At 38.4% G+C, this 27,381-nt stretch overlaps 2 protein-coding genes across 2 annotated transcripts; one reads left to right on the forward strand and one right to left on the reverse strand.

Annotated features, from left to right (window-relative positions):
• Positions 1-862: 862 nt before the first annotated feature.
• Positions 863-13,494, forward strand: LOC132346157 (histone H2B type 2-E-like). The gene is made up of 3 exons (XM_059890009.1): positions 863-875; positions 7,347-7,648; positions 13,489-13,494. Exons 1-3 carry the CDS (start codon positions 863-865, stop codon positions 13,492-13,494), a joined length of 321 nt encoding a protein of 106 aa, XP_059745992.1.
• A 31-nt stretch (positions 13,495-13,525) lies between these two features.
• LOC101907989 (protein LEG1 homolog) lies at positions 13,526-20,908 on the reverse strand. Its single transcript, XM_010808539.4, has 6 exons — positions 20,561-20,908; positions 19,135-19,221; positions 17,835-18,019; positions 17,214-17,350; positions 14,908-15,146; positions 13,526-13,629 (listed from the first exon to the last, which is right to left on the reverse strand). The coding sequence occupies exons 1-6, from the start codon at positions 20,874-20,876 to the stop codon at positions 13,526-13,528; spliced, it is 1,068 nt and encodes a 355-aa protein (XP_010806841.1). The 5' UTR covers positions 20,877-20,908.
• Positions 20,909-27,381: the final 6,473 nt, after the last annotated feature.

Raw genomic sequence — 27,381 nt, forward strand, 5'->3', positions numbered from 1 at the left:
CCCTCCCTTTCATCACTGCAACCTGTGGTCTGGTCCTCACATCTCACTCGGATCATCAGGCATCTTCTTTATAAGGATCTCGTGAGTCCACTGGGCTGAACCTGATAATTCAGCTTAATGACCCCATCTCAAGATCCCTGAATTAATCACATCTGTTAAGTCTCTTTTGTCATGAAGTGTAACATATTCTCAAGTTCAGGGTTTAGGATATTGTATTAATATTAGTTTTCCAAGGGCTGTCTTAACAAAATACCACCAACTGAGTGACTTAAACAACAGAATTTATTTTCTCACAATTCTAGAGTCTAGAAACCTAAGATCAAGGTGCTGCTAGGATTGATTCCTTTCCAGGCCTGTGAGGAAGAGTCTGTTTCATGCCTCTCCTCTAGCTCCTGGTAATTTGTTGGCAATCTGCCATTCCTTGGCATGTAGAAACATTGTACAAGCTTCAGTTTAATATACTATCACTGTAAAATGGGTTTATTATATTGCTATTATGTCATGTCCAGGATATCATGAATTAAAAATGAAACTACGTACCCTGTGGTATCTAAGTCCCACAGTTTTAAGCCAGAACCATGTGCTGTGCCCATGGCTTGTGCTTCACAATGATACATGAGTACCTGTGTTGTGAAAACTTATTGCTTAGGGTCTAGCTTATTGTTATCCTCCCAGGTCAGATGGAACCAGAACTTACTAAGCAGTACCTCTGGCGGTTATCTTGATAACAGGATATAAATGGTATATAATTAGTATATAGAGCAAATTGATTTGGTGAGTTAGGAGACTTAGGAAAAAATAGGAGACTAACTGATATGAGGTGTTATAAACATTATGTTAACCTTTCTGTCACCACTATAAGATGACCTGGAAAGGTCAGTTTTCATTCCAATTCCAGAGAAAGGCAATGCCAAAGAATGTAAAAACTACCATACAATTGAGCTCATTTCACATGCTAGGAAAGTAATGCTCAAAATCCTTCAAGCTAGGCTTCAACAATACATGAACCAAAAACTTGCAGATGTACAAGCTAGATTTAGAAAAAGCAGAGGAACCAGAGATCAAATTGTCAACCTCTGCTGTACCATAGATAAAGCAAGAGAATTCCAGAAAAACATCTTCTTCTGCTTCATTGATTATGCTAAAGCCTTTGACTGTGCAGATTACAGCAAACTCTGGAAAAGTCTGGGAATACCAGACCACCTTACCTGCCTTCTGAGAAACCTCTATGCATGTCATGTTCAAGAAGCAACAGTTAGCACTGGACATGGAACAACGAACTGGTTCAAAACTGGGAGAGGAGTATATCAAGGCTATATATTGTCACCCTACTTATTTAATTTATTTGCATAGTTCATCATACAAAATTTCAGGCTGGCTGATTCACAAACTCGAATTAAGATGGCCAGGAGAAATATCAACAACCTTAGATAAGGAACTAAAGAGCCTCTTGATGAGGGTGAAAAAGGAGAGTGAAAAAACTGCCTTAAAACTCAGCATTCCAAAAACTAAGATCATGTCATCTGGTCCCATCACTTCATGGCAAATAGATGGGGAAACAATGGAAATAGTGGCAGATTTTATTTCCTTGGGCTCCAAAATCACTGCAGACAGTTACTACAGCCATGAAACTAAAAGACAACTTGTAGCTTGAAAGTAAAACTATGAAAAACCTAGACAGTGTATTGAAAAGCAGAGACACCACTTTGCCAACAAAGATCCATCTAGTCAAAGCTATGGTTTTTCCAGTAGTTATGTCTGGATATGATCATTGGACCATAAGGAAGGTTGAATGCCAAAGAATTATAGTCCAACTCTCACATCCATACATGACCACTGGAAAAACCATAACCTTGACTAGATGGACCTTTGACAAAGTAATGCCTCTGCTTTTTAATAAGCTGCCTAGGTTGGTCATAACTTTCCTTTCAAGGACTAAGTGACTTTTAATTTCATGTCTGCAATCACCATCTGCAGTGATTTTGAAGCCCAGAAATATAAAGTCAGCCACGGTTTCCACTGATTCCCCATCTATTTGCCATGAAGTGATGGGACCAGATGCCATGATCTTAGTTTTCTGAGTGTTGAGCTTTAAGCCAACTTTTTCACTCTTTTCTTTCACTTTTATCAAGAGGATCTTTAGTTCTTCTTTACTTTCTGCCATAAGTTCAGTTCAGTCTGTCAGTCGTGTCTTTGCCACTCCATTAATTGCAGCACGCCACGCCTCCCTGTCTATCACCAACTCCTGGAGTTCACTCAAACTCATGTCCATAAGTCAGTGATGCCATCCAGCCATCTCATCCTCTGTCGTCCCCTTCTCCTCCTGTCCCCAATCCATCCCAGCATCAGAGTCTTTTCCAATGAGTCAACTCTTCGCATCAGGTGGCCAAAGTACTGGAGTTTCAGGTTTAGCATTAGTCCTTCCAATGAACACCCAGGGCTGATCTCCTTCAGAATGGACTGATTGGATCTCCTTGCAGTCCAAGGGACTCTCAAGAGTCTTTTCCAATACCACAGTTCAAAGCATCAATTCTTCAGTGCTCAGCTTTCTTCACAGTCCAACTTTCACATCCATATGTGACCACTGGGAAAACCATAGCCTTGACTAGATGGACCATTGTTGGCAAAGTAATGTCTCTGCTTTTGAATATGCTATCTAGGTTGGTCATAACTTTCCTTCCAAGGAGTGTCTTTTAATTTCATGGCTGCAATCACCATCTGCAGTGATTTTGGAGCCCCCAAAAATAAAGTCTGACACTGTTTCCACTGTTTCCCCATCTATCTGCCATGAAGTGATGGGACCAGATGCCATGATCTTTGTTTTCTGAATGTTGAGTTTTAAGCCAACTTTTTCACTCTCCTCTTTCACTTTCATCAAGAGGATTTTTAGTTCCTCTTCACTTTCTGCCATAAGGGTGGTGTCATCCTCATATCTCAGGTTATTGATATTTCTCCCGGCAATCTTGATTCCAGCTTGTGCTTCCTCCAGCCTAGCGTTTCTCATGATGAACTCTGAATAAAAGTTAAATAAGCAGGGTGACAATATACCACTAATACCACCTAATAAGTCCACATAATTTTGGCACTTGGGTTTAACTTCTCTGTGGCATGTGAAATCTTCCCAGACCAAGGATCAAACCCGTGACCTCTACATTGGCAGGTGAGTTCCTATCCACCGCACCACTGGGAAGTAGAAAAACCTGTTGTTGTAACATCACCAGGTATCTTGGGGAACAATCTAAAATATCCAAATTTATATAACAACAATAGAGACTGATTATATAAGAAAATATATAAATTTACCTTTGAAAGATAATATATACAGCTATTTCCATCAACAGCTTGAGAAGGTGTTGGATGGTAAGGGAAAAAAAATATAAGAAAACAAGGAAATATAAGGATATCCAGAGTGTTATGATATTGGCTAATGTGCTATTTTAGGAAAACCTAAGCTTTCTTTCAGATAATGTAGGTTCCAATGACTACATAAATCACAGTTATCTTTTGTGCACAAGAGACTATGGAGTTATCTTTATAAGAATTATGATCATACCCTTGAGAAATATATTGCAAAGAAGTATTAACAATATGGCTAAGAGTCACATTAGAATAATAATCTAATAATGAGAGTCCCTTGGACTGCAAAGAGTTCCAACCAGTCCATTCTAAAGGAGATCAGCCCTGGGTGTTCTTTGGAAGGAATGATGCTAAAGCTGAAACTCCAATACTTTGGCCACCTCATGCGAAGAGTTGACTCAGTGGAAAAGACCCTGATGCTGGGAGGGATTAGGGGCAGGAGGAGAGGGGATGACAGAGGATGAGATGGCTGGATGGCATCACCTACTCCATGGACATGAGTTTGAGTGAACTCCAGGAGTTGGTGATGGACAGGGAGGCCTGGCGTGCTGCAATTCATGGGGTCGCAAAGAGTCAGACACAACTGAGCGACTGAACTGAACTGAACTGACTGAATCTCCCAAGAAAGCTTAAAGAATCCTTAAATAATTCTGGTCACATTTTTGAATGGCCAAGACAAAAACATCCAAGATTTATGTGAGAGAGTTCTGACTATGAAATCCCATCCCATTCATGCTTATTTAAGAATTTTTTCACAAATTCTTGCTATTATATCAGGCAAAGTCATAGGAAATTGTACACTTAGTATTTTTCTGAGTAATTTCAATAATTTGGTACATACTTACAAAATGTCTTCTCATGCCAAGGACTGTGTTATTCTGTTCTCACAGGGATGAAGTGGAGTCACTCAGTCGTGTCCAACTCTTTGCGACCCCATGGACTGTAGCCCACCAGGCTCCTCCATCCATGGGATTCTCCAGGCAAGAGTACTGGAGTAGGTTGCCATTTCCTTCTCCAGGAGATCTTCCCAACCCAGGGATTGAACCCAGGTCTCCTGCATTGTAGGCAGATGCTTTACCGTCTGAGCCACCATTGAATTTTACAGGGAATCTCACAGGGAAGTAGTAGTTAAAATTACATTCTTTACATTCTTCCTTAGAAGTGTTGTTGTTCAGTCATCAAATCATGTCTGACTTTGCACAACCCCAGGGACTGAAGCACGCCAGTATTCCCTGTCCCAGATGTGTACAAGCCTATACAGAATTTGTCCTGAAGAAATTTTGCATACCAAGCTTATGATTTATTGACTCAGCTTTGACTGGGCTTCCTTGGTGGCTCAGAGGTAAAGAATTTGCCTTCATTGCAGGAGACTCAGGAGATGTGGGTTCGACCCCTAGATCAGGAAGATCCCCTGGAGAAGGAAATGCAGCCCACTTCAGTATTATGTGCTTCTCTGGTGGCTCAGATGGTAAAGAATCTCCCTGCAATGCAGGAGACCCCTGTTCAATCCCTGCGGGAAGATCCCCTTGAGTAGAAAATGGAACCCACTCCAGTATTCTTGTCTGGAGAATCCCCATAGACAGAGGAGCCTGGCAGGCTACAGGCCATAGGGTCTCAAAGAGTTGAACATGACTGAGCGACTAACACTTTGATTATGTGTTTCCACTTGTTTAATTTGCTTTTGTTGCCTCTGCATTGGGCATCTATTACAATGTCAAGGAACTTGAGATGTATATTTTGTTTTAGGACTTTTATAGCTCAGGTGTTATTCTCAAGTCTTTCTTAAATTTTGAGTTAAGTTTTGTGTATATTGTAAGATAGTCATCCAGTCTGTTTTTTTTTTTTTTTTTTTTGGACACATGAGTCTTCAGTTTTCCCAACTCCATATATGAAAAGAACTGCCCTTTCCCCATGTAACTCTTGCCTCCTTTGTTGTAAATTGATTGACTGTATCTGTTTGGGTTTATTTCTGGCTCTCTATTTACATTAATCTATGTGACGACATAGGATGAGATGGCTGGATGGCATCACTGACTCGATGGATGTGAGTCTCAGTGAACTCAAGGAGTTGGTGATGGACAGGGAGGCCTGGCGTGCTGCGATTCATGGGGTCGAAAAGAGTCGGACACGACTGAGCGACCGGTCTGATCTGATCTGATGTGCCTCTTTGTATGGCAATACCATACATTTTTGGTTTGTTGTTATTGTTCAGTCACGAAGTCCTGTCTGACTCTGAACCCTATGACCTGTAGCACACCAGGCTTCCCTGTTCTTCACTATCTCCCAGAGTTTGCTCAAACTCAGGTCCATTGAGTCCATGATGCCATCCAACCATCTCATCCTCTGTCGTCTCCTTTTCCTCTTGTCCACAATCATTCCTAGCGTCAGGATCTTTTCCAGTGAGTCAACACTTTGCATCAGGTGGTGAAAGTATTAGAGCTTCAACTTCAGCATCAGTCCTTCCAGTGAATATTCAGGGTTGGTTTCTTTTAGGATTGACTGTTTTGATCTCCTTCCTGTCCAAAGGACTCTCAAGAGTCTTCTCCAGAACCACAGTTAGGAAGCATCAATTCTTTGGCACTTAGCCTTCTCTATGATACAATTCTCACATCCATACATGACTACTGGAAAAACCATAGCTTTGACTAGACAGACCTATGTTGGCAAAGTGATGTCTTTGCTTTTTGAATACACTAAGTTTTTTGTAGCTTTCCTTCCAAGGAGCAAGCGTCTTTTAATTTCATGGCTGCAGTTACTGTCTGCCATGACTTTGGAGACCAAGAAAATAAAATCTGCCACTGCTTCCACTGTTTCCCCTTCTATTTGCCATGAAGTGATTGGACTGGATGCCATGATCTTAGTTTTTCTAATGTTGAGCTTCAAGTCAACTTTTTCACTCTTCTCTTTCACCCTCATCAAGGGCTCTTTAGTTCCTCTTCACTTTCTGCCATTAGTGTAGTATTATCTGCATATCTGAGATTATTGACATTCCTCTTGGCAATCTTGATTCCAGCTTGTGTTATCCAGGTCGGTTTTTCGAATGCTACACTCTGCATAGAAGTTAAATAAGCAGGCTGACAATAGACAACCTTGTCATACTCTTTTACCAATTTTGAACCAGTTTGTTGTTCCAAGTTTGGTTCTAACTGATGCTTCTTGTCCTGCATATAGGTTTGTCAGAAGACAGTTAAGGTTATCTGGTATTCCTATCTCTTTAAGAATTTTCCACAGATTGTTGTGATCCACACAATCAAAGGCTTTAGTGTAGTCAATGAAGAAGAAGCAGATGTTTTTCTGGAATTCCCTTGCTTTTTTCAGGATCCAATGAATGTTGGCAATTTGATCTCTGGTTCATCTGTTTTTTGTAAACCTGGCTTATACACCTGGAAGTTCTCAGTTCATATACTGTTGAAGCCTATCTTGAAGGATTTTGAATATTGACTTGCTAGCATATGAAATGCAGAGAAGGCAATGGCACCCCACTCCAGTACTCTTGCCTGGAAAATCCCATGGATGGAGGAGCCTGGAAGGCTGCAGTCCATGGGGTCACTGAGGGTCAGACAGGACTGAGCGACTTCACTTTCACTTTTCACTTTCATGCATTGGAGAAGGAAATGGCAACCCACTCCAGCATTCTTGCCTGGAGAATCCTAGGGACAGGGGAGCCTGGTGGGCTGTTGTCTATGGGGTCGCACAGAGTCGGACATGACTGAAGTGACTTAGCAGCAGCATATGAAAAGAGCATGATTATATGGTAGTTTGAACATTCTTTGGCATTGTCCTTCTTTGGGATTGGAATGAAAACTGCCCTTTTCCAGTACTGTGGCCACTACTGATTTCAGTTTATAGTTTTAAACTAGAAAGTGTGATACTTCTACCTTTTTCTTCTATCGCAAGTTTGTTTTGGTGATTTGGGTATTTTTAGGGTTTGATACATTTTGTCACTTCAGTTATTAGTTTTATTTTTACAAAAAGATATCTAAAAAAAGCTGTGACCAAGGCCCAGAAGAAGGATGGCAAGAAGTGCAAGTGCAGCTGCAAGGAGAGCTACTCCGTGTACGTGTACAAGGTGCTGAAGCAAGTCCATCTGGACACCGGCATCTCGTCCAAGGCCATGGGAATCATGAACTCCTTCCTCAACGACACTTTCGAGCACGTAGCTGGCAAGGCATCGTGCCTGGCGCATTACAACAAGCGCTCGACTATCACACCCAGGGAGATCCAGACTGCCGTGCGCTTGCTGCTACCTGGGGAGCTGGCTAAGCACTCCGTGTCCGAGGGCACTAAGGCTGTCACCAAGTATACCAGCTCCAAGTAAATATAATGTGCCTAGCCACTGTTAACAGAGAAGGCAATGGCACCCCACTCCAGTACTCTTGCCTGGAAAATCCCATGGATTGAGGGCCTGGTGAGCCTGGTGACCTCCATGGGGTCGCTAAGAGTAGGACACGACTGAGCGACTTCACTTTCACTCTCACTTTCAAAGATATCTCACTTGTATTGAGACATTGAATACAAAATAAACCTATTTTGACTTTCAAAAAGTGGCTTTTGCTTAATATGTCCTTCTCATCAGGAACAACAGATAATATAAAACATCATTTATTTTCATAGGAGGCCGCTTTGGTGGAGAGGTAGTTAAGGAATACTGGGTTTTGAAGGGAAATTAAAAAGTGGCACAATATTGGGAAAAGGTGTGACAGGTGGTCAGAAACACCAGAAGATAATTAGCTTACATAGTTTGATTAGTGCCATTAGCATTGATTTAAATATGGTGAGTTTCAGATAATTTGAACTCATTTTTATTATGTGCATTTTTCATTTAAGGGCTCCAATTATAACAAAAATTATATTTAAAAGGAAATTTTTAGTTTTGTTTAGTTTACACTAGAGTTCAGTTCAGTTCAGTTGCTCAGTCATGTCTGACTCTTTGCAACCCCATGGACTGCAGCACACCAAGCCTCCCTATCCATCAGCAACTCCCGGAGTTTACTCAAACTCATGTCTATTGAGTAGGTGATGCCATCCAACCATCTCATCCTCTGGCATTCCCTTCTCTTCCAGCATTCAAACTTTCTCAGCATCAGTTCAGTTCAGTTCAATTCATTTGCTCAGTCGTGTCCAACTCTTTGCGACCCCATGGACTGCAGCACATCAGCCCTCCCTGTCCATCATCAACTCCCAGATTTAACTCAACTCAGGTCCATTGAGTTGGTGATGCCATCTAATCATCTCATCCTCTGTCACCCCTTCTCCTCCTGCCTTCAATCTTTCCCAGCGTTAGGGTATTTTCCAACGAGTCAGTTCTTCACATCAGGTGGCCAAAGTATTGGAGTTTCAGCTTCAGCATCAGTCCTTCCAATGAATATTCAGGACAGATTTCCTTCAGGATGAACTGGTTTGATCTCCTTGCAGTCCAAGGGACTCTCAAGAGTCTTCTCCAACACCACAGTTTAAAAGCATCAATTCTTCAGCACTCAGCTTTCTTTATTGTCCAAATCTCACATACATACATGACTACTGGAAAAACCATAGGTCTGACTAGATGGACCTTTGTTGGCAAAGTAATGTCTCTGCTTTTTAATATGCTAAGGTGGTCATAGCTTTTCTTCCAAAGAGCAAGCATCTGTTAATTTCATGGTTTCAGTCACCATCTACAGTGATTTTGGAGCCAAAGAAAATAGTCTGCCACTGTTTCCCCTCTTTCCCCATCTATTTGCCATGAAGTGATGGGACCAGATGCCATGATCTTCATTTTCTGAATGCTGATTTTTAAGCCAACTTTTTCCACTCTCCTCTTTCACTTTCATCAAGAGGCTCTTTAGTTCTTTTTCAATTTCTGCAGTAAGGGTGGTGTCATCTGCATATTGATATTTCTCCCTGCAATCTTGACTCTAGCTTGTGCTTCATCCAGCCCAGCATTTCTCATGATGTATTCTGCATATCAGTTTGATAATCAGGGTGACAATTTATAGCCTTGATGTACTCCTTTTGCATTTGAAACCAGTCTATTGTTCCGTTTCCAGTTCTAACTGTTGCTTCCTGACCTGCATACAGGTGTCTCATGAGGCAGGTCAGGTGGTCTTGTGTTTCTTTCTCTTTAAGAATTTTCAAGTTTGTTATATTCCACATAGTCACAGGCTTTGGCATAGTCAATAAAGCAGAAATAGATGTTTTTCTGGAACTCTCTTGGTTTTTTGATGATCCAACAGATGTTGGCAATTTCATCTCTGGTTCCTCTGCCTTTTCTAAATCCAGCCTGAACATCTGGAATTTCATGGTTCATGTACTGTTGAAGCCTGGCTTGGAGAATTCTGAGCATTACTTTACTAGTGTGTGAGATGAGTGGACTTGTGCATTCTTTGGCATTGCCTTTCTTTGGGATTGGAATGAAATCTAAACTTTTCTAGTCCTGTGAACACTGCTGAGTTTTCCAGATTTGCTGGCATATTGAATGCAGCACTTTCACAGCATCATCTTTCAGGATTTGAAATAGCTCCACTGGAATTCCATCACCTCCACTATCTTTGTTCATAGTGAGGCTTCCTAAGGTCCACTTGATTTCACATTCCAGGACGTCTGGCTCTAGGTGAGTGATCACACCATTGTGATTATCTTGGTCGTGAAGATCTTTTTTGTACAGTTCTTCTGTGTATCCTTGCCACCTCTTTTTAATATCTTCTGCTTGTGTTAGGTCCATACCATTACTGTCCTTTATTGTGCCCATTTTTGCAGGAAATGTTCTCTTGGTATCTCTAATTTTCTTGAAGAGATCTCTAGTCTTTCCCATTCTATACTTTTCCTCTATTTCTTTGCATTGATCACTGAAAAAGGCTTTCTTATCTCTCCTTGTTATACTTTGGAAGGCTGCATTCAAATGGGTATATCTTTCCTTTTCACCTTTGCCTTTCAATTCTCTTCTCTTCACAGCTATTTGCAAGACCTCCTCAGATGACCATTTTACCTTTTTGGATTTCTTTAACTTGGGGATGGTCTTGATCCCTGCCTCCTATACAATGCCATGAACCTCCATCCATAGTTCATCAGGCACTCTGTCTATCAGATGTAATCCTTTGAATCTATCTCTCATTTCCACTGTATAATCATAATGGATTTGATTTAGGTCATACCTCAATGGTCTAGTGGTTTTCCCTACTTTCTTCAACTTAAGTCTGAATTCAGCAATATAGGTTTCATGATCTGAGCCACAGTCAGCTCCTGGTCTTATTTTTGCTGACTGTATAGAGCTTCTCCATCTTTGACTGCAAAGAATATAATGAATCTGATTTCAGTGTTGACCATCTGGTGATGTCCATGTGTAGTCTTCTCTTGTGCTGTTGAAAGAGGGTGTTTGTTATGACCAGTTCATACTCTTGGCAAAACTCTAATTAGCCTTTGCCCTGCTTCATTCTGTACTCCAAGGCCAAATTTGCCTGTTACGCCAGGTATTTCTTGATTTCTTACTTTTGCATTCCAGTCCCCTATAATGAAAAGGATATTTCGGGGGGGAGTATTAGTTCTGGAAGGTCTTATAGGTCTTCATAGAACCATTCAGCTCTAGTGTCTTCAGCATTACTGTTTGGAGCATAGACTTGGATTACTGTGATACTGAGTGGTTTGCCTTGGAAACAAACAGAGATGTTCTGTCGTTTGTTAGATTGCATCCAAGTACTGAATTTCAGGCTCTTTTGTTGACTATGATGGCTACTCCATTTCTTCTAAGGGATTCTTGCCCACAGTGTACATATAATGACTATCTGAGTTAAATTCACCCATTCCAGTCCATGTTCGCTGATTCCTAAAATGTTGATGTTCACTCTTGCCATCTCCTGTTTGACCGCTTCCAATTTGCCTTGATTCATGGACCTAATATTGCTCTTTGCAGCATTGGACCTTACTTCCATCACCAGTCACATCCACAGCTGGGTGTTGTTTTTGCTTTGAATCTGTCTCTTTATTCTTTCTGGAGTTATTTTCCCACTGATTTCCAATAGCATATTTGGCATGTACTGACCTGGGTGTTCATCTTTCAGTGTTTTATGTTTTTGCCTTTTCATTCTGTTCATGGGGTTCTCAAGGCAAGATTACTGAAGGGGTTTGCCATTCCTTCTCTAGCGGACCATGTTTTCTCAAAAGTCTCCACCATGACCCATCCATCTTGGGTGACCCTACATGGCATGGTGCTGGGGACCAGCCCCAGCTGATCCAGGGTATTCGAAGGAGAGATGGCCTAGGCGACTATTTATATGCTAATTAGAGATATAGAGAACAATAGAATGAGGATAGCTCAGTAGGAAAATTCAGTGGAGAAAAGAAGCTGAGTAGCTTGGTTTACGCGGGAGACCAATAAAACTTCAAGACAAGAAGTTTGCACCACTTACGTAGGCCGCAGGCGCCCTCTCGAATAGCAGAAGGTGCCTCACCCTAGACACCTTCTCGAGTGGGTCTTAGAAGCCCAGGCATAATTAGTAAGCGTGGTGGGTTCCGCGCTCCAGATGGAGACTCAGCTGGAAGTTAAAGGGAAGAATGACATGGGGAGACCAAGCGCTGGTGAACAAGGCCCGTAGCTTTATTTTTAACAGGGGCTTTTATACCCTAAGTTACACATAGAGGATAATAGGGGATGCAAAGTCAGCAGTCTTTGATTCTTATCAAAAACCAGGGTTTCTTTCCTGCAAATTTATCGTATACAAATGGTTTAGGTGATTTACATCATCTTCTGGCCAGAAGGCCTACTAACATTTTATGACTCTTGACAAGGACTTATCAACAAAGACTTATTTTCTCTAAGAGTAATTATTTTAAGGTTTGGCACCATCTTCCAAAGATAAAATTGCATTCCTATAGGGCGGATGTGTAATGGGTTTACAACAAAGAAAGAATTTATTACCTTAAGGGTCTAAAGTTACTAACACCAAGGCCACTACTTATTTTTTACTATATACCAACTATTAATTAATACACATTCAAGGATACAATTCAGGGGATGTGAAAACTTGGCAACAAGCATTGACTCATCAATGAAATCCTTTACTAGTTTATTCTGACAGTTTTTAACTCTCTGAGAGGCTCTAAGCTATTTGAATATCTTAAGCTTCCCGTGCCTCTGGAGGCTAGGAGACTGTAAACAATCGTATGCATAGCTGCAGGAGTCCGGGTAAACTTGTCAGGCGAGTTAGAGAGCCATCTGAGGGGTTTGGATTTAAACACTCCTAATTGCCCAGGAACTTTATTAATTGGAGCTGTAAGTTAACTCTTTGACAGAGAGAGAGAGATGGTGGTAGGGGACAGCCCCCAGTAAAGTCAGAGGTGAGAGCACAAAGCAATAAAGTAGGCAGACTCTGGTTTTTTGGGGGAAAATGCTTGAGAATATCCGGGGGGACTCCTGAGGCTCGATCCCGCCTTTGCGTATGCCGAGCCTCCTTCCTCATGACCTTTGTCATGAGCAGAATGCCTCACCGGCTCCCCGCAGCATGGCTCATAGTTTCATTAACACAGGCTGTGGTCCATGTGATCAAATTGGTTAGTTTTCTGTGATTGTGGTTTTCAGTATGTCTGCCCTCTGATAGAGAAGGATAAGAGACTTATGGAAGCTCCCTCACTGGAGAGACTGACTGAGGGGGGAACTGGGTCTTACACTAGAGTAGCTCAGAAATTTTCTACTTGATGGTGAAATGATTTCTCCATGTGCTCAAATACTAAAACAGCAGCCTTATTCATTACATGAATTGAAAAATGTGCTCATATGGCAATGTACTTGGAGTTCAGTCCTAGCATATAAATTACTTAAAATGTGTCTTCAATGCCCAAAGTTGTATCTTATAAGAATAATATCTCAGAGGAGAATTTTCCCTGCTTACCTGGCAATCTATGAACGAGCATTGAAGATAGTATCAAAATCTTAAATATCAATAGTGTAACCTGTCTTTGGCACAGATATTGACCTATTCATGTGTAACTCAGGCATTCTATGAAACTAATTAGCTTCAACCAGGTTGGTAGCTCAATTCTGAGGGGAGGTTGGCAGGGGGATTATTGGCTGGTAATTTGAAAATACAAAGATGAAGCAGGGATAATAAGAATAACAAACTTTTCGCAGTCATTATAACATTTGATTGCTTTTATTCATAGAATTAAACTAATCTACACATAATAACATAAATTTAGGCTACTCAATTGGTATTAAGAGTAGCCTTTTAATGAAGAAACGTCCCGTAGCTCGAGCAAATTTTGAAGTCATGAGCTTCTTCCAAATTGTTAATAATAAACCTCCTGTGAAAATCAAAACATTTATGTTTCCAGTTAGTAAAATTATGAATGCAACTTTGAAATCTAAAAATATACAAAATAAGATAAAAATCCTAATTACAGGATTTGTAATATATTAGTAACACTGTCTGACCATTAGGCTTGTCAAAGGATACAGGGAAATGCATTGTGTTGGACAATCTAACAGCATAAAAGAAGGGCTATTTCTCTTCTGCTCATTTGGCAGCATATATAATAAATGATGAGCTGTTTCCCTTATTTGAGAATGAGATGTATTCAAAAAATTCTCACACAATGTAATAACCACAATATTTTATGGAATAAGTTAAGCACAAATTGTTGAGACCCATCATAACTCATTTCTTACTCTTGTTTGTACTGTTTTGTTTCTAGAGTGAACCTTTTCCTGCGAGGAAGGAGACCTGGTTGCTGTTCAACTGTCCCTAAAACTAAGTGATATTTGCAACTTAGCTTCCCTGATCCTTAGGATTAATCCATGAAAAAATGGGCTGGTACTGAAGAGACTCCACAGTTCTAATCCTAAATGATTGAGATTTAAATGTGTAAGATTCACTAGTTCATCAAAACTTTCATATTTTCAACGCAGGTTATATTAGATAGTGAAGAAAAATGAAAACCTCAAAAACTGAATTTAAACAAGCTGTAGTTTAAGTTTGCTTCAGCTACTTACAAAGTATATCATTTTGGACATGTTATTTAATGTCAAATGAACTTTTTCTTTAAAAATGTAAACAATGTTATGAAATTCATACTGTACCTAAGGACAACAAATAAAATGATGTGTGAAGACAGAAAGCTTAATATCCATTATTTAACTGATGCTCAAAAATTTTATATAACTGTCTGTCTGCACCCAGTCTTCCTACTTCCAGCCCAACCATCTCTGTTTCTTATCTTCTCTGTCTTGGTGGATGAGCACACTTTGCACTAGGGAGAATGACACAACAATAATGAAGAGCCAGATTTTCACAGACTAGCAATTTTGAATCCTAAGCAAGAACCCAGAATATTTTGGGGGTAGCAATAGGAATTTTAGGAAGAGACATATAAAAGTGTCGATTTTAAAACTGTCACTATTTCAGAAGCTACATGATATGTGAGGTCCTGGAAGGGTAGTTTTCAGTAACTGTCGTAATATTACTCAATATATCTATAATATAGCAGATAATCATTCCTGTTTAACAAGTTATTAAATATATTTTGTTCTCAAATGACTTTGGTTCACTTAGGCTTCATGGATAGTATAACTCATAATCATACCTGTGCTTTTGTTTATTTTTGTAGTGAGTTTTGCTACAGTAATCAATGCTTTTTCCCGTCTGCTGAAGTTACTCATGAGAACATTGCGATCCTGATCTGTGAGTAGCCTGTGTGGGAAACCCACTAGGAATTCTGCTGAACTTTCAAAGTATGGGCGATATAATGCTGCCTCAAAAAATTCTGCGGCCAGTAGAAAGTCCATGGTGAAGTCTCGTTCAGTTTCAGAAGAATAGAATGAGCTAAAGGAAGGACACAAAGTTAGCTGCATGAGTGACAAAATACTTCATTTAAACGCAAATTAAACTCTAAATGTGTCTTTTCTCCCATGTTCCTTAGGAATTTTATGCTATTTATTAAATAGTTGCCTGAACTGAACCTACAGTTTCATTATATTGTAATTAATCCTCACACTATCTTCTACATTGTGCCTACATTAGCTGAAGAATCTAAGTGAAAGTGAAGTCACTCGGTAATGTTCGAGTCTTTGCTACCCCAAAGACTGTAGCCTACCAGGCTCCTTCCTCCATGGGATTTTCCAGGCAAGGTTACTGGAGTGGGTTGCCACTTCCTTCTCCAGGGGATCTTTCCCACCCAGCGGGTGAACCCTCGTCTCCTGGATACAGGAAGATGTTTTACCCTCTGAGCCACAGGGAAGAATCTATTACATAGCAGCAGAGACAGCAAAACTTTGAATCACAACTTTAAAAAAATTGTAGCATCTTAACCAACTCTTACTTCCACTAGATTTACTCTTGGTGCTTTCTCATTGTGTTTCTCCTATATCTAATTTCTGTGCCACTAATGTCTAACGTCACTTGTTTTCCACAAACACAGTTCAGGGGCTGGATACTATAAGCCAGTATAAAAGATAGGTTATCTAATAGCAATTTCTGAAAATCCTTCAACAACATACATCATTGACTCATGTTTATTGTGTGTATATGCTTATATGCTGCTACTGCTAAGTCACTTCAGTCGTGTTCGACTCTGTGCGACCCCAAAGACAGCAACCCACCAGGCTCCTCCGTCCCTGGGATTCTCCAGGCAAGAACACGGGAGTGGGTTGCCATTTCCTTCTCCAATGCATGAAAGTGAAAAGTGAAAATAAAGTTGCTCAGCCGTGTCTTGACTCTTAGCGACCCCATGGACTGCAGCCTACCAGGCTCCTCCATCCATGGGATTTTCCAGGCAAGATTACCAGAGTTGGGTGCCATTGCCTTCTCTGATAATTGTTCCTAATTCCTAGGAAATAAGAAGTGGACTAGAAATTTGCCATAGTAATCAAATCACCTTCTTGAATAGGACATAACAGGGACCAAGGCCAGGGGACAAACAAACAACAGATGGTTTCTCTTGAGTTCATTTAATTTAAAGACTTAAATGGCATGCTCAATTCTCTCTTGCAGAAAACAACCATAAAAACTGAATAAAATATTAAAAACATGTTCTATGATGTCAGAGTGGACAACAATACTGAGAAATCATGAATTCAAAATTTAAGAAAAAAGGTATGATATTTTGAAAATTTACATGTTGAAGTTCATATTAAAGAGGAAGAGAGATTAGAGTGCAGATTCTCTCTCTCTCTTCTCCATGTGAAGCCACAGATGCTATGATGCAAGAAGGCAGTCATCTGCAAGCCAGAAAGAGGGCCCTCAGCTGAAGCTGACCATGCTGGCACCCTAGTTCTGAACTTGCAGCCTCCAGAACTGTGAGAAAATAAATTTCTGTGATGTAAACCAACTAATTTATAGTATTTGCTGATGGCAGCCCAAGTTCCTAATAAGAAGGGAAGACTCAAGGCAATGATTGATTTTGAGAGGTATTGCTCTAATGTTGACATGATGAGAAGAGTCTTTGATAATATTGTAGAGTGAGAGAAGAAACATCACAGTTAGTGATGAACTATTAATAAATAGGACTCTACACACACAGAGAAACATACAAAAAAAAAACCCAAGCCATTGAAAATCACTGGGTAGGTTTTTTCTTTAAAACCAGAAAAAGAATTAAATATTAAAGGAAAACAATTAAGAAATTGGTCTACACTGAAAACTTTTCAAATTAAGGAGACATCATTGAAAGAGTGAACTGACAAGTATAAACTAAGAAAAGCTACATTCAAGATATGTGATATGTGACTCTTAGATGAACTGCAAATAAAAATGGAAAAACTGTTTCCTGATATTATGGAAAATATGAGCAATGAACATTTGAGGCAACCAAAACTTAAACATTATGTTTTACTATGCCAGAAAAAAAAAACAAACAGAGTTTAGTTACATCACATAAAGCAATTGTCTTACACATCACTGAACATCGGTTTTGCCACATCAATGGCAGCTTGATGGGCTGCCCACATCTTAAAGATCGCTGTGTCCTCATCTGTGTCATACTGAGGAATACCGCTGGTAGTGGAAACTATCTTTCTGGACAGCAGATACTGCAGAATGAATAAGATCTATGTCATTAAAAGATTCTAAAGTAAATTAAAATACATTTAATTACCAGTATCATGAATTCCTGAGAAAGAACATGTGACATCCTCATCTAGCTGATTGTTTAGAAATGAAGTTTATTTTCAGAATAGATTTTAACACTTAAAAATGTCATTTAACTTTGTTTGCTTTGTAGAAAGATTTATGCTGTTCTATTTGCCAAGGCAAACATAATTTGGTGATTATTACCTGAATTCTATTGAAAAATGTTTTTATAAATACAATTATGCCAATTTGCTATTAACCATTAGGAACACTTCAGGATACTAAGTAGAACGATTACAGGGGGAAGGGACAAAACTCTAACATAATTTCAAATAATTATAAATGTGAAGTTTAGTCTATTTTTAAATCATAAATCCCAACAGAAGAACTTCATTCAGTGTTTTCATTCATTCCATTCATAAAAATATCATTGCATTCTTTTACCTTATAAAACCTGTTGGCTATATCCATAATTTGTGGATGCGCTGCACGGCATTCCTCAATTGAGTAACAGAAGTTAGATCTGTACTCCTCTCGAGATAGTAACTCTACCTCATATGGCAAACTACCCAAAAACTCAGATTCAATTGCAGCAAGGAAATACATCATAACCACATAGTAGCTAATGCCTGTAAAAAAATAAGATGGAGACATCTGGAGCCATTAACTATATATACAAAGTAGGAGTTAACCAAATGACTAACGCTTAATCTATATTATTTATCTTCTTTATTCTCTGAACTATCATGTTGAATTTGTTGGCTCTAGGAGATGCATATGATTATGAGAACTTAGGGTTAAACACAGTCAGGAAAGTTTCTATTAGGGGCACATTCTGGGTGCAGAAAGTTGTATATGAATTTACTTCAGTTCAGTTCAGTTCACTTGCTCAGTCATGTCCGACTCTTTGCGACCCCATGAATTGCAGCACGCCAGGCCTCCCTGTCCATCACCAACTCCCAGAGTTCACTCAGACTCACGTCCAGAGAGTCAGTGATGCCATCCAGCCATCTCATTCTCCGTTGTCCCCTTCTCCTCCTGCCCTCAATCCCTCCCAGCATCAGAGTCTTTTCCAATGAGTCAACTCTTCGCATGAGGTGGCCAAAGGACTGGAGTTCCAGCTTTAGCATCATTCCTTCCAAAGAACTCCCAGGGCTGATCTCCTTTAGAATGGACTGGTTGGATATCCTTGCAGTCCAAGGGACTCTCAAGAGTCTTCTCCAACACCACAGTTCAGAAGCATCAATTCTTCGGCGCTCAGCCTTCTTCACAGTCCAGTTTCTATCTAAAATGAACAATGGCTTCCCAGGTGGTGCAGTGACAAAGGATCCGCCTGCAAATGCAGGAGATGGCAAGAGATGGGGATTCAATCCCTGGATCAGGCAGATCCCCTGGAGTAGGAAACGGAAATCCGTTCCAGTATTCTTGCTTGAACAGAGAAGCCTGCTGGGCTACAGTCCATGAGGTCTCAAAGAGTTGGACACTACTGAGCGTATGTCCACATGTCTGACACAAAATGATAATGTGCTATACATCATTAATTTAAATATCACCATAGCAGATTTATCATTCATGTTTTTTTTTTTCAATTGATCATTTCCTGGGAGATTGCACAGAAAATTGTATATGTTTACAAAGGAAATATCGAGATTTAACCCAACTTAGCCTATCCTATAGAAAAGCAGAGGTAGCAAGGCCCACAACCACAGATCAATAAAGAAGCATGGTGAAATATAACACTTACCTCCCCAGCCACTGTTGATAGATATGCAGCTAGAGATTCCAGACTCATAAGCACAGCGCGAACTATTGGGAGGCTCTGCAAATCTATCTACAGAGTAAACAGAGTAGGTGAAAAGAGTTAAACCTTGAATAGAAAGTCATAAGAGAGGAAAAGACTCATATGCTCCCCCCCAAAGAGTAAGAAGAGGGTTATGCCTGTTAATGATATGGTCCATTCATATGAATAGCATTTCACTCACTTTGAGAGCTCAAAGCTTCTCAGAAATTCCAGCCTGTACATACCCTTTCTTGAATTTTTTTCTATTTTTTTATTTTTCTTTATTATTTTCTTTATACCATATTTATCTTCTTTACCAACTCCTTCTTGACTAAGCTGGACCTGCAGAGTGTTTCACAAGGCAGTCTCTGTGGGTCCTTCTTTTCTTCCTAAATCAATCAAGACTTCATTGCAATAATTCAAATGTGCAAAGGTTTTTTTTTTTTTTTTCCTATATGAAAGCACCACTTTCTAGTCCTTGGTTCATTCCAGACTCCATCTAGTAACATCCAAAGAAGACAATTTAAAAAAGAATTTCATGAGAATGGGAAGCTGATTCAGTTCCAGAATCTCAATAATAAGATAATTGATTGAAGAAGTAGTGAGAACAAAATACAGATGCAGAAATTCACCCCAATTGAGGCAGAAAAGAGAGAAGCTTTCTCCCTTTCTCAGAGAGGATGCTGAGTTTTGAACATCACACTTGACTCCCCATCCTACTTGTTTAAGTGCCGGAAGAGCGTGCTGCATTCTGGACCAGTTCTTCCCTGTTTTCAGCCCTTTTTTTCTGCTTGAACCTAACAACTAACAGGAAAGAGACTGTGCAGTGAGGGCCATATCTTATTACTCTTTCCACTAATATTTATGAGGCAAAGCCCAGGCTTTTAAGGGAAAATATGTTCCTTACCTTAGTTTGTGTGAAACCTCACTTTGGATTTCATAGCTAAAAGAAATTCTGTCTTATTTCCTATAATAAGCTTACCCCATGAAACAGAGATATTTATAGTATCACATTTATCTGAGTAGCCTGTCAGGCTTTGTAAAAAACAAGATTTTTTTCATCTAGAAGGGGACATTTCTTCTTCAAACAATAAGCTTTTTCAGTTTACAGGAATTTATTTTAAAAGCTGCAGGAATTTATGTTTAAACCAGAAAGTCTGTAAAATGTAAAACAAAGGTGTGACAAATAACTTTACTAATTAAGAGAAGTATTTGATTAGGTATTACGAAAGTCTGAGTACTTAAACGATTATATTGACTGCATTGGTTATATTGACTGATTGCATGAGCATTCAGACAGTAACACTTAAATAGATTAGCTGTAATGCCACTCCTAGCATCAAAGAAAGAGAAAAGCAATTTTCCTTGGGAATAATTCAAATGTACATACCTGTTTTAAATAGCCTTCCGTATAATAAAGTCAATGCCCAAAACACATTGCCTGTATTGTTTTTTCCAAATGAAGCAAAATATTTGTTTGATTCTGTTATAAGGATCTTAAATATTCTTAGTCGATCCATATATTTCCAGGGATCAACAATTATCTTGTTATTCTGCACTGGAAATTCTGCTATGTCTCCATCAATTTGGTCCCAAAAAGGTGGGTAGTTGTCATTTTCATGGGTGGTTGACCCTGGATCTGGGGCCAATCCCACAGAAGAAAAGCTCAGGAAGAGAAAAATGGGGATCACCAAAGAAGACCACATCCTCTCACTGCCTGTTGTACTTAAGCATAAGTCTCAAACAAAAGCAAGTTATATAGCAGACGGGAGGAAGTCCTTGGGCCAACTAGAGAATTATGAATACCTGAGCAGGTTCAACTAGAATCTGAATTAATGAGCAAATAAATGAGCATCTGCCAATATAGATTTAGTGATTAAAACTGTTAGAGGCTGTTACAAAACACTTCAAATAAATCATTTGCACAGATTATGTTTTGCTGATAGACAATTATTTCCTGTGGCTTAAATTACCTAAACATTGTCAGTTTTCCTAAAACATTGTATTAAATTTAACCCAAATTCTTTCATTGTTTTCCAGTTTTATTGAAAAACAACTGGCATACATCATTGCCTAAATTTAAGCATACAGCATTACAGTTTGATTTACATATATTGTAAAATGATTATCACAATAGTTTCAGCCATCATCCATCCTCCCACCTAAATACAATAAAAAGAAAAGGAAGACAAAAAGGGAAAACACTTTTCTTGTGATGAGAACTGTTAAGATTTACTGTCTTCACAATTTTTAAATATATTATATAGCAGTGTTAGCTATAGTTATCTTGAACATTACATCCCTAGTACTTATCTTGTAACTGGAAGTTTGTACTTTCTGTCCAGTTTCCTTCTGTTCTCTATCCTCCTAACTGCCTCTTCTGGTAACCACAAGTATTAGCTCTTTTTCTACAGTTGCTCAGTTCAGTTGCTATCATATCCAACTCTTTCCAACCCCATGAACTGCAGTACGCCAGGCTTCCATGTCCATCACCAACTCCTGGAGCTTGCTCAAACTCATGTCCATTGAGTTGGGGATGCCATCCAGCAACCTTATCTTCTGTCATCCCCTTCTCCTCCTGCCTTCAATCTTTCCCAGAATCAGGGTCTTTTCCAATGAGTCAGTTCTTTACATCAGGTGGCCAGAGTATTGGAGTTTCAGCTTCAGCATCAGTCCTTCCAATGAACACCCAGGACTGATCTCCTTTGGGATTGACTGGTTTGATTTCCTTTCAGTCTAAGGGACTCTCAAGAGTCTTCTCCAACACCACAGTTCAAAAGCATCAATTCTTTGATGCTAAGCCTTGTTTATGGTCCAATTCTCACATCCATACATGACTGCTGGAAAAACCATAGCTTTGACTAGGTGGACCTTTGTTGGGGAAGTAATGTCTCTGCTTTTTGATATGCTGTCTAAGTTGGTCATAGCTTTTCTTTCAAGGAGCAAGTGTCTTTTATTCATGGCTTCAGTCACCATCTGCAGTGATTTTGGAGCCCCAAATATAAAGTCTGTCACTATTTTCATTGTTTCCTCATCTATTTGCCATTAAGTGATGGGACCAGATGTCATGATCTTAGTCTTCTGAATGTTGAGTTCTAAGCCAGCTTTTTCACTCTCCTCTTCCCCTTTCATCAAGAAGCTCTTTAGATCCTCTTCACTTTCTGCCATAAGAGTGGTATAATTTGCGTATCTAAGGTTATTGATATTTCTCCTGGTAATCTTGATTCCAGCTTGTACAAAATGTCTGGCATTTCGCATGATGTACTCTGCATACAAGTTAAATAAGCAGGATAATATATAGCCCTGAGGTACTCTTTTCCCAATTTGTAACCAGTCTGTTGATCCATGTCCGGTTCTAACTGTTGCTTCATGACTGCATACAGATTTCTCAAGAGGCAGGTAAGGTGGTCTGGTGTTCCCATCTCTTTACAAATTTTCCAGTTTGTTGTGATCCACACAGTCAAAGGTTTTGGCATAGTCAATAAAGCAGTAGTAGAGGTTTTTCTGGAACTCTCTCTAAAGGTACTATGAGTACTTTTTCTACAAGTATTGTTGTTTTTTTTTTTTTTTTTTCAGATTTTGGATATAAGTGAGATCATACAGTATTTGTCTTTCTCTGCCTTATTTCACTTAGCATAATGCCTTAAAGATCCTCTATCCATGTGGTAGCAAATGTTTGCTTTTCTTTGCACTTTAAGGTTAAATAATATTCCATTGTATGTATTTACCAGAACTTCGTTAGCCTTTCATCCTTCCATGGACATTTAGGTTTCCCTGTCTTGGCTATTGTAAACACCGCTGCTATGAAGTTGGGGTTTTAGATATCTTTTCATTAGTGTTTTTGTTTCCCTTTGGATATACTTCTGGAGGTAGATTTGTTGGATCATATGGTAGCTCTATTTTTTATTTTTTGAGGCCCTTCCATAATGTTTTCCCTAGTGGTTGTACCAATTTACAATCCCTGCTCCCCACAGTGCACAGAGTTTCATTTTCTTCATATTCAAGCCACCATTTGTTATCTCTTGTCTTTTTGACAGTTCATATTCTAATAGTGTGAGGTGATAACTCATTTTGTTTTACATTTGCATTTTCCTAATAAATTGCAATAATGAGCATCTATTTATGTACGTGTTGATCTTTTGTGCATCTTCTTTGGGGAAATGGCTATCTTTTTTCTGAATTATATGAGTTGTTTGTATATTTTGGATATTAGTCACTTATCAGATACATGGGTTGCAAATATTTTTTTCCCATTATGTACACTGTCTTCTCACTTTGCTGATTGCTTCTGTTTTTTAGTTTGATGTTGTCTTGTTTGTTTATTTTGGGATTTGTTTCCTGTGCTTTTTGTATCATTTCAGAATAGTATTGACAAAACTCATAACGGTGTGCTTTGTTCCTATATTTTTTTTTTAGAATTTTCTTCAAGGAGTTTCATGTTTTCAAGTATTGCATTTAAGTCTTGGATTCATTTTGAGTTAATTTTTATAAGTGTGTAAGGTAGGTCCAGTTTCATCCTTTCACTTATATTTATTCAATTATTGCAATACTATTTATTGAAGACATTGTCTTTTCTGCATTGAGTGTTCTTGGCTCCCTTGTCTGATCTTGGTTGAGTGACTATGCTTGGGTCTCTGAAGTGTAGGGATGGGCTCAGCCTCATGTCCGTATTTTAGGATTCTCTCACTGCTGTCTTGTCCCTAATAGATGTTAGCCCTGTTCTTGTGACAGAACTGTCTATGTCCCCCTCTTGGTGATCTCACTCTTCAATAGTTCTATTTCTATGTAAAAGATATCTCTCAGGTGACACTACCCCCACTCTGCCAAGAGGACAAAACCATATTTTTTCCCTTAGGACAGATTAGAAGATGAAACTTAAAGCTTCTCTATGATCCAGTACAGTTTGTAGTGTACTTTTTTGTTGACTTGATAGCTTAGTGGTAGGGAGGGAAGAGAACTAGCATTTATTTACCTCTGATTACTTGTTAGGCTTTTTTAAATTATTATTTCATGTAATTTTACAATTATTCTATTATCACTATTTAAAAGATTCTTATCACTATTTTAAAGATTATAAAAACAGGGCCAAAAAACATTTAGGCATATTGCTTGGTGCTTACATATGGATAGAAATTATGGTTGTGTCTAAAATGTAGAGCTTTGTGTAGCGTACATAGAAGAGTCTTATCCTTCAGTCAGTACTGCTCTTGTATTGTCTAATGTATTTCAGGAATAAAAATTAAAAAAAAAACTTTTACATTTAATTTAACATATACATTTTCACTTAACCTACAAAACAGTAACAAATATTTTAGGCCTGTGTCATGCAATCAAAAATTTTCAGCATGCCAAAATTAGTAAAACATGACCAATATTGAGAGAAAGAGCAACAAATAAAAACAACACAGAATTGAAAATATATTAGAATTATCAAATAAGAACTGAAATTAAGAGAAATAAATTTTATTGAATGTATAAAACCAGTCTAAGAAACTCAACAAAAAATAAAGACTATAACTGCCAATACACATTATAATCAAATTATAAATATCAAATTCAATCATAAAGAGAAAATTTTAAAATCAACCACTACTAAAAAGTCACTGGAAACAGTAAAAACAAGAGAGCAGCATCTGTAAATCACTTAAAAAAAAAGAAGAACCTGCTTCTATACTTACCAAAAATATTTTTCAAAAAATGAAAGCTACATAAAGACTTTTTAAAGCATACAAATTCTAAATCAATACATCATAGATACTCACTACATGGAATTATTAATGCATGTTCTTCAAGTAGAATAAAGATGATACCAGAAGACTACCAGACATAATAACTACATGTGTAAATATATGAGATATTTTTTCTTAATATTATTTAAGTCTCTAAGAGATTATTGACTTAAAAATAACAATTTCAATATCGCAGCATTTAAAACATGTGAAAGTAGAATCTATAACAATAAATGCATAAAGGGGAGAAATAGAAGTATGTCTATCATCCAGTCAAAGATTATAATACTTAAAGGAACAAGAAAGAATGCCTCATTTTGCCACATGGACCTGGGAATTCTAGCCAGAGTAATTAGGAAACAAATAAATAGATAAATAGTATCCAAATTGGAAAGGAAAAAATAAAATTATCTCCATTCTTTGATGATATAGTCTCATATGTGGAATAAGAGAAAGAATCCACAGATTTCCACAAAATAGCTGATAGAACTAATAAACAAGTTCAGCAAAGTCACAGGATATAAAATCAAGACACAAAAATGAGTTATGTTTCTGTGCAGTTACAATAAACAATCTGAAAAGAAAATTATTTACAATACTATCAAAAAGAATTAAATATTATTGTGCTCAGTCACTTAGTCAAGTCTGACTCTTCATGGCCCCATGGACTGTAGCCTGCCAGCCTTCTGTCCATGGAATTTTCCAGACAAGAATACTGGAGTAGGTGGCCATTTCCACTCCAGGGGATCTTCCCAACCCAGGGATCAAACCCATGTCTCTTATATCTCCTCCCTTGTCAGGCAGGTTCTTTACCACAATACAACCTAAAGTAAACTGAAAGAAACTAAAGACTTGTATACTGAAAACAATAAAAAGTGCCTGAAATAAAGAAGAGGCAAATAAATGGAAAAATACCTCTATTCATGAATTAGAGACTTACTATTGTGAAGATGTCAAAACTATCCAAAATGATCTATAAAATCCCAATGGTGTTTAGTGCAAAAACAGAAAAATCCATCCTAAAATTCACTTGGAATCTGAAAGGACCTTGATTATCGAAAACAATCTCAACAAAAGAACCAAGTTAGAGCCCTTATACTTCCTGATTTCAAGCCTTATTATAAAGCTATAATAATCAAAACAGCATGACACTAATATAAAAGACAAATAGATGAATGGAACAAAATAAAAACCCCCAAATGAACACTTACATTTATGGTCAAATGATCTTCAGCAAGGTTTCAAAGATTATTCAATGGGAAAAAGACACTCTTTTCAAACCCTTGTACATGGAAAATTGGATACCCACATGCAAAAGAATAAAGGTGGATCCTCATACCATTTACAAAAAATAACTCAAAATGGAGCAAAGATCTAAAAGTAAGAGCTTAAAATAAAACTCTTAGAAGAAAACATTTGGCAAAACTTCATGACATTGTATTTTGCAGTGATTTATTGGCTATGTGAGCTATTTTTAGTCACAACACTTCTGATACCAAATGTGTTGGGTTTTTTCCTCATACCAATCAATTCTTCAACTGGGTATTGTATAATGTAATTCAATTTTGACACTAACTACCCAGAGTTATCTTAAGACTCCACTAGTTTAAGAGCTCGGTCCCACAAAACTTCTCAGATCAGACGCCAGTCATAAGATCAGGCCCCTAGGTTACTCACTCTTCTGTTTAACTTGACTATGAAGTTGGAGGTGTTTCCACAATCTACCTCTTTCAGGCCCAATAATTAGTTAGAATGGCTTGCAGAATTTGGGAAGGCACTTTATTTACTATTATAGGTTCGTTATAAAGAATAAAGCTCAGGAAGTAAAAATGGAAAGATACACAAAAGGCAGGGTGAGGGAAGTAGAGTTTCCATGTCCATTCTGTGCACATACGTTTCCCAGTACTTCTATGTTTTCACTGAGCTGGGAACTCATTTAGGACTTTTTGGTGGGATTTGAGTGCATAGAATTTATTGATGAAATTACTGGCCATTAGCAGTTAATTTAATCTCCCACCCTTGGAGGTTGAGGATAGGACTGAAAGTTCTCAGTTTCCAATCAGAACTTGGTCTTTCTGGTAACCATCCCCATCCTAAAGCTATCGAAGTCTCCAAGAGACATTGTATTAGAATGAAAGAGAATCTTATCATGTATCACTTAAGAAATTCCAAGGATTTTAGTGTCTTTATTTCAGAAACCAAGAACAAAGCCCAAGAATCTTTCTATGACATCATACTATAACATGAAACATAGAAACAAAATAAAAACTACTCAAATCAAACTCCTGGAGATAAAAACTACCATGTATGAGATGACAAATATACAACCAATTAGATAAACAACTGGTGATATTAACAACCACTAAGTGCTGAAAGAAGATTAGTAAACTTGAAGACATAACAAAAGAACCTACAAGGAACAAAGAAAAAAATAATTAAAAAATGAACAAGACATCAGTGAGCTGTGGGTGAACTCCAATCA

The sequence above is a fragment of the Bos taurus genome, chromosome 9, assembly GCF_002263795.3.
Source record: "Bos taurus isolate L1 Dominette 01449 registration number 42190680 breed Hereford chromosome 9, ARS-UCD2.0, whole genome shotgun sequence".
NCBI lineage: Eukaryota > Metazoa > Chordata > Mammalia > Artiodactyla > Bovidae > Bos > Bos taurus.

What these genes read in the sequence shown, in the direction of transcription:
- LOC101907989 (XM_010808539.4), bottom strand. Translation starts at nt 20,876, where the DNA reads ATGTGGTCTTCTTTGGTGATCCCCATTTTTCTCTTCCTGAGCTTTTCT. An exon ending in CGGAAGGCTATTTAAAACAG is followed by an intron (nt 19,222 to 20,560) that starts GTATGTACATTT and finishes TTTACTCTGTAG; the next exon opens with ATAGATTTGCAGAGCCTCCC. An exon ending in TAGCCAACAGGTTTTATAAG is followed by an intron (nt 17,351 to 17,834) that starts GTAAAAGAATGC and finishes TTCATTCTGCAG; the next exon opens with TATCTGCTGTCCAGAAAGAT.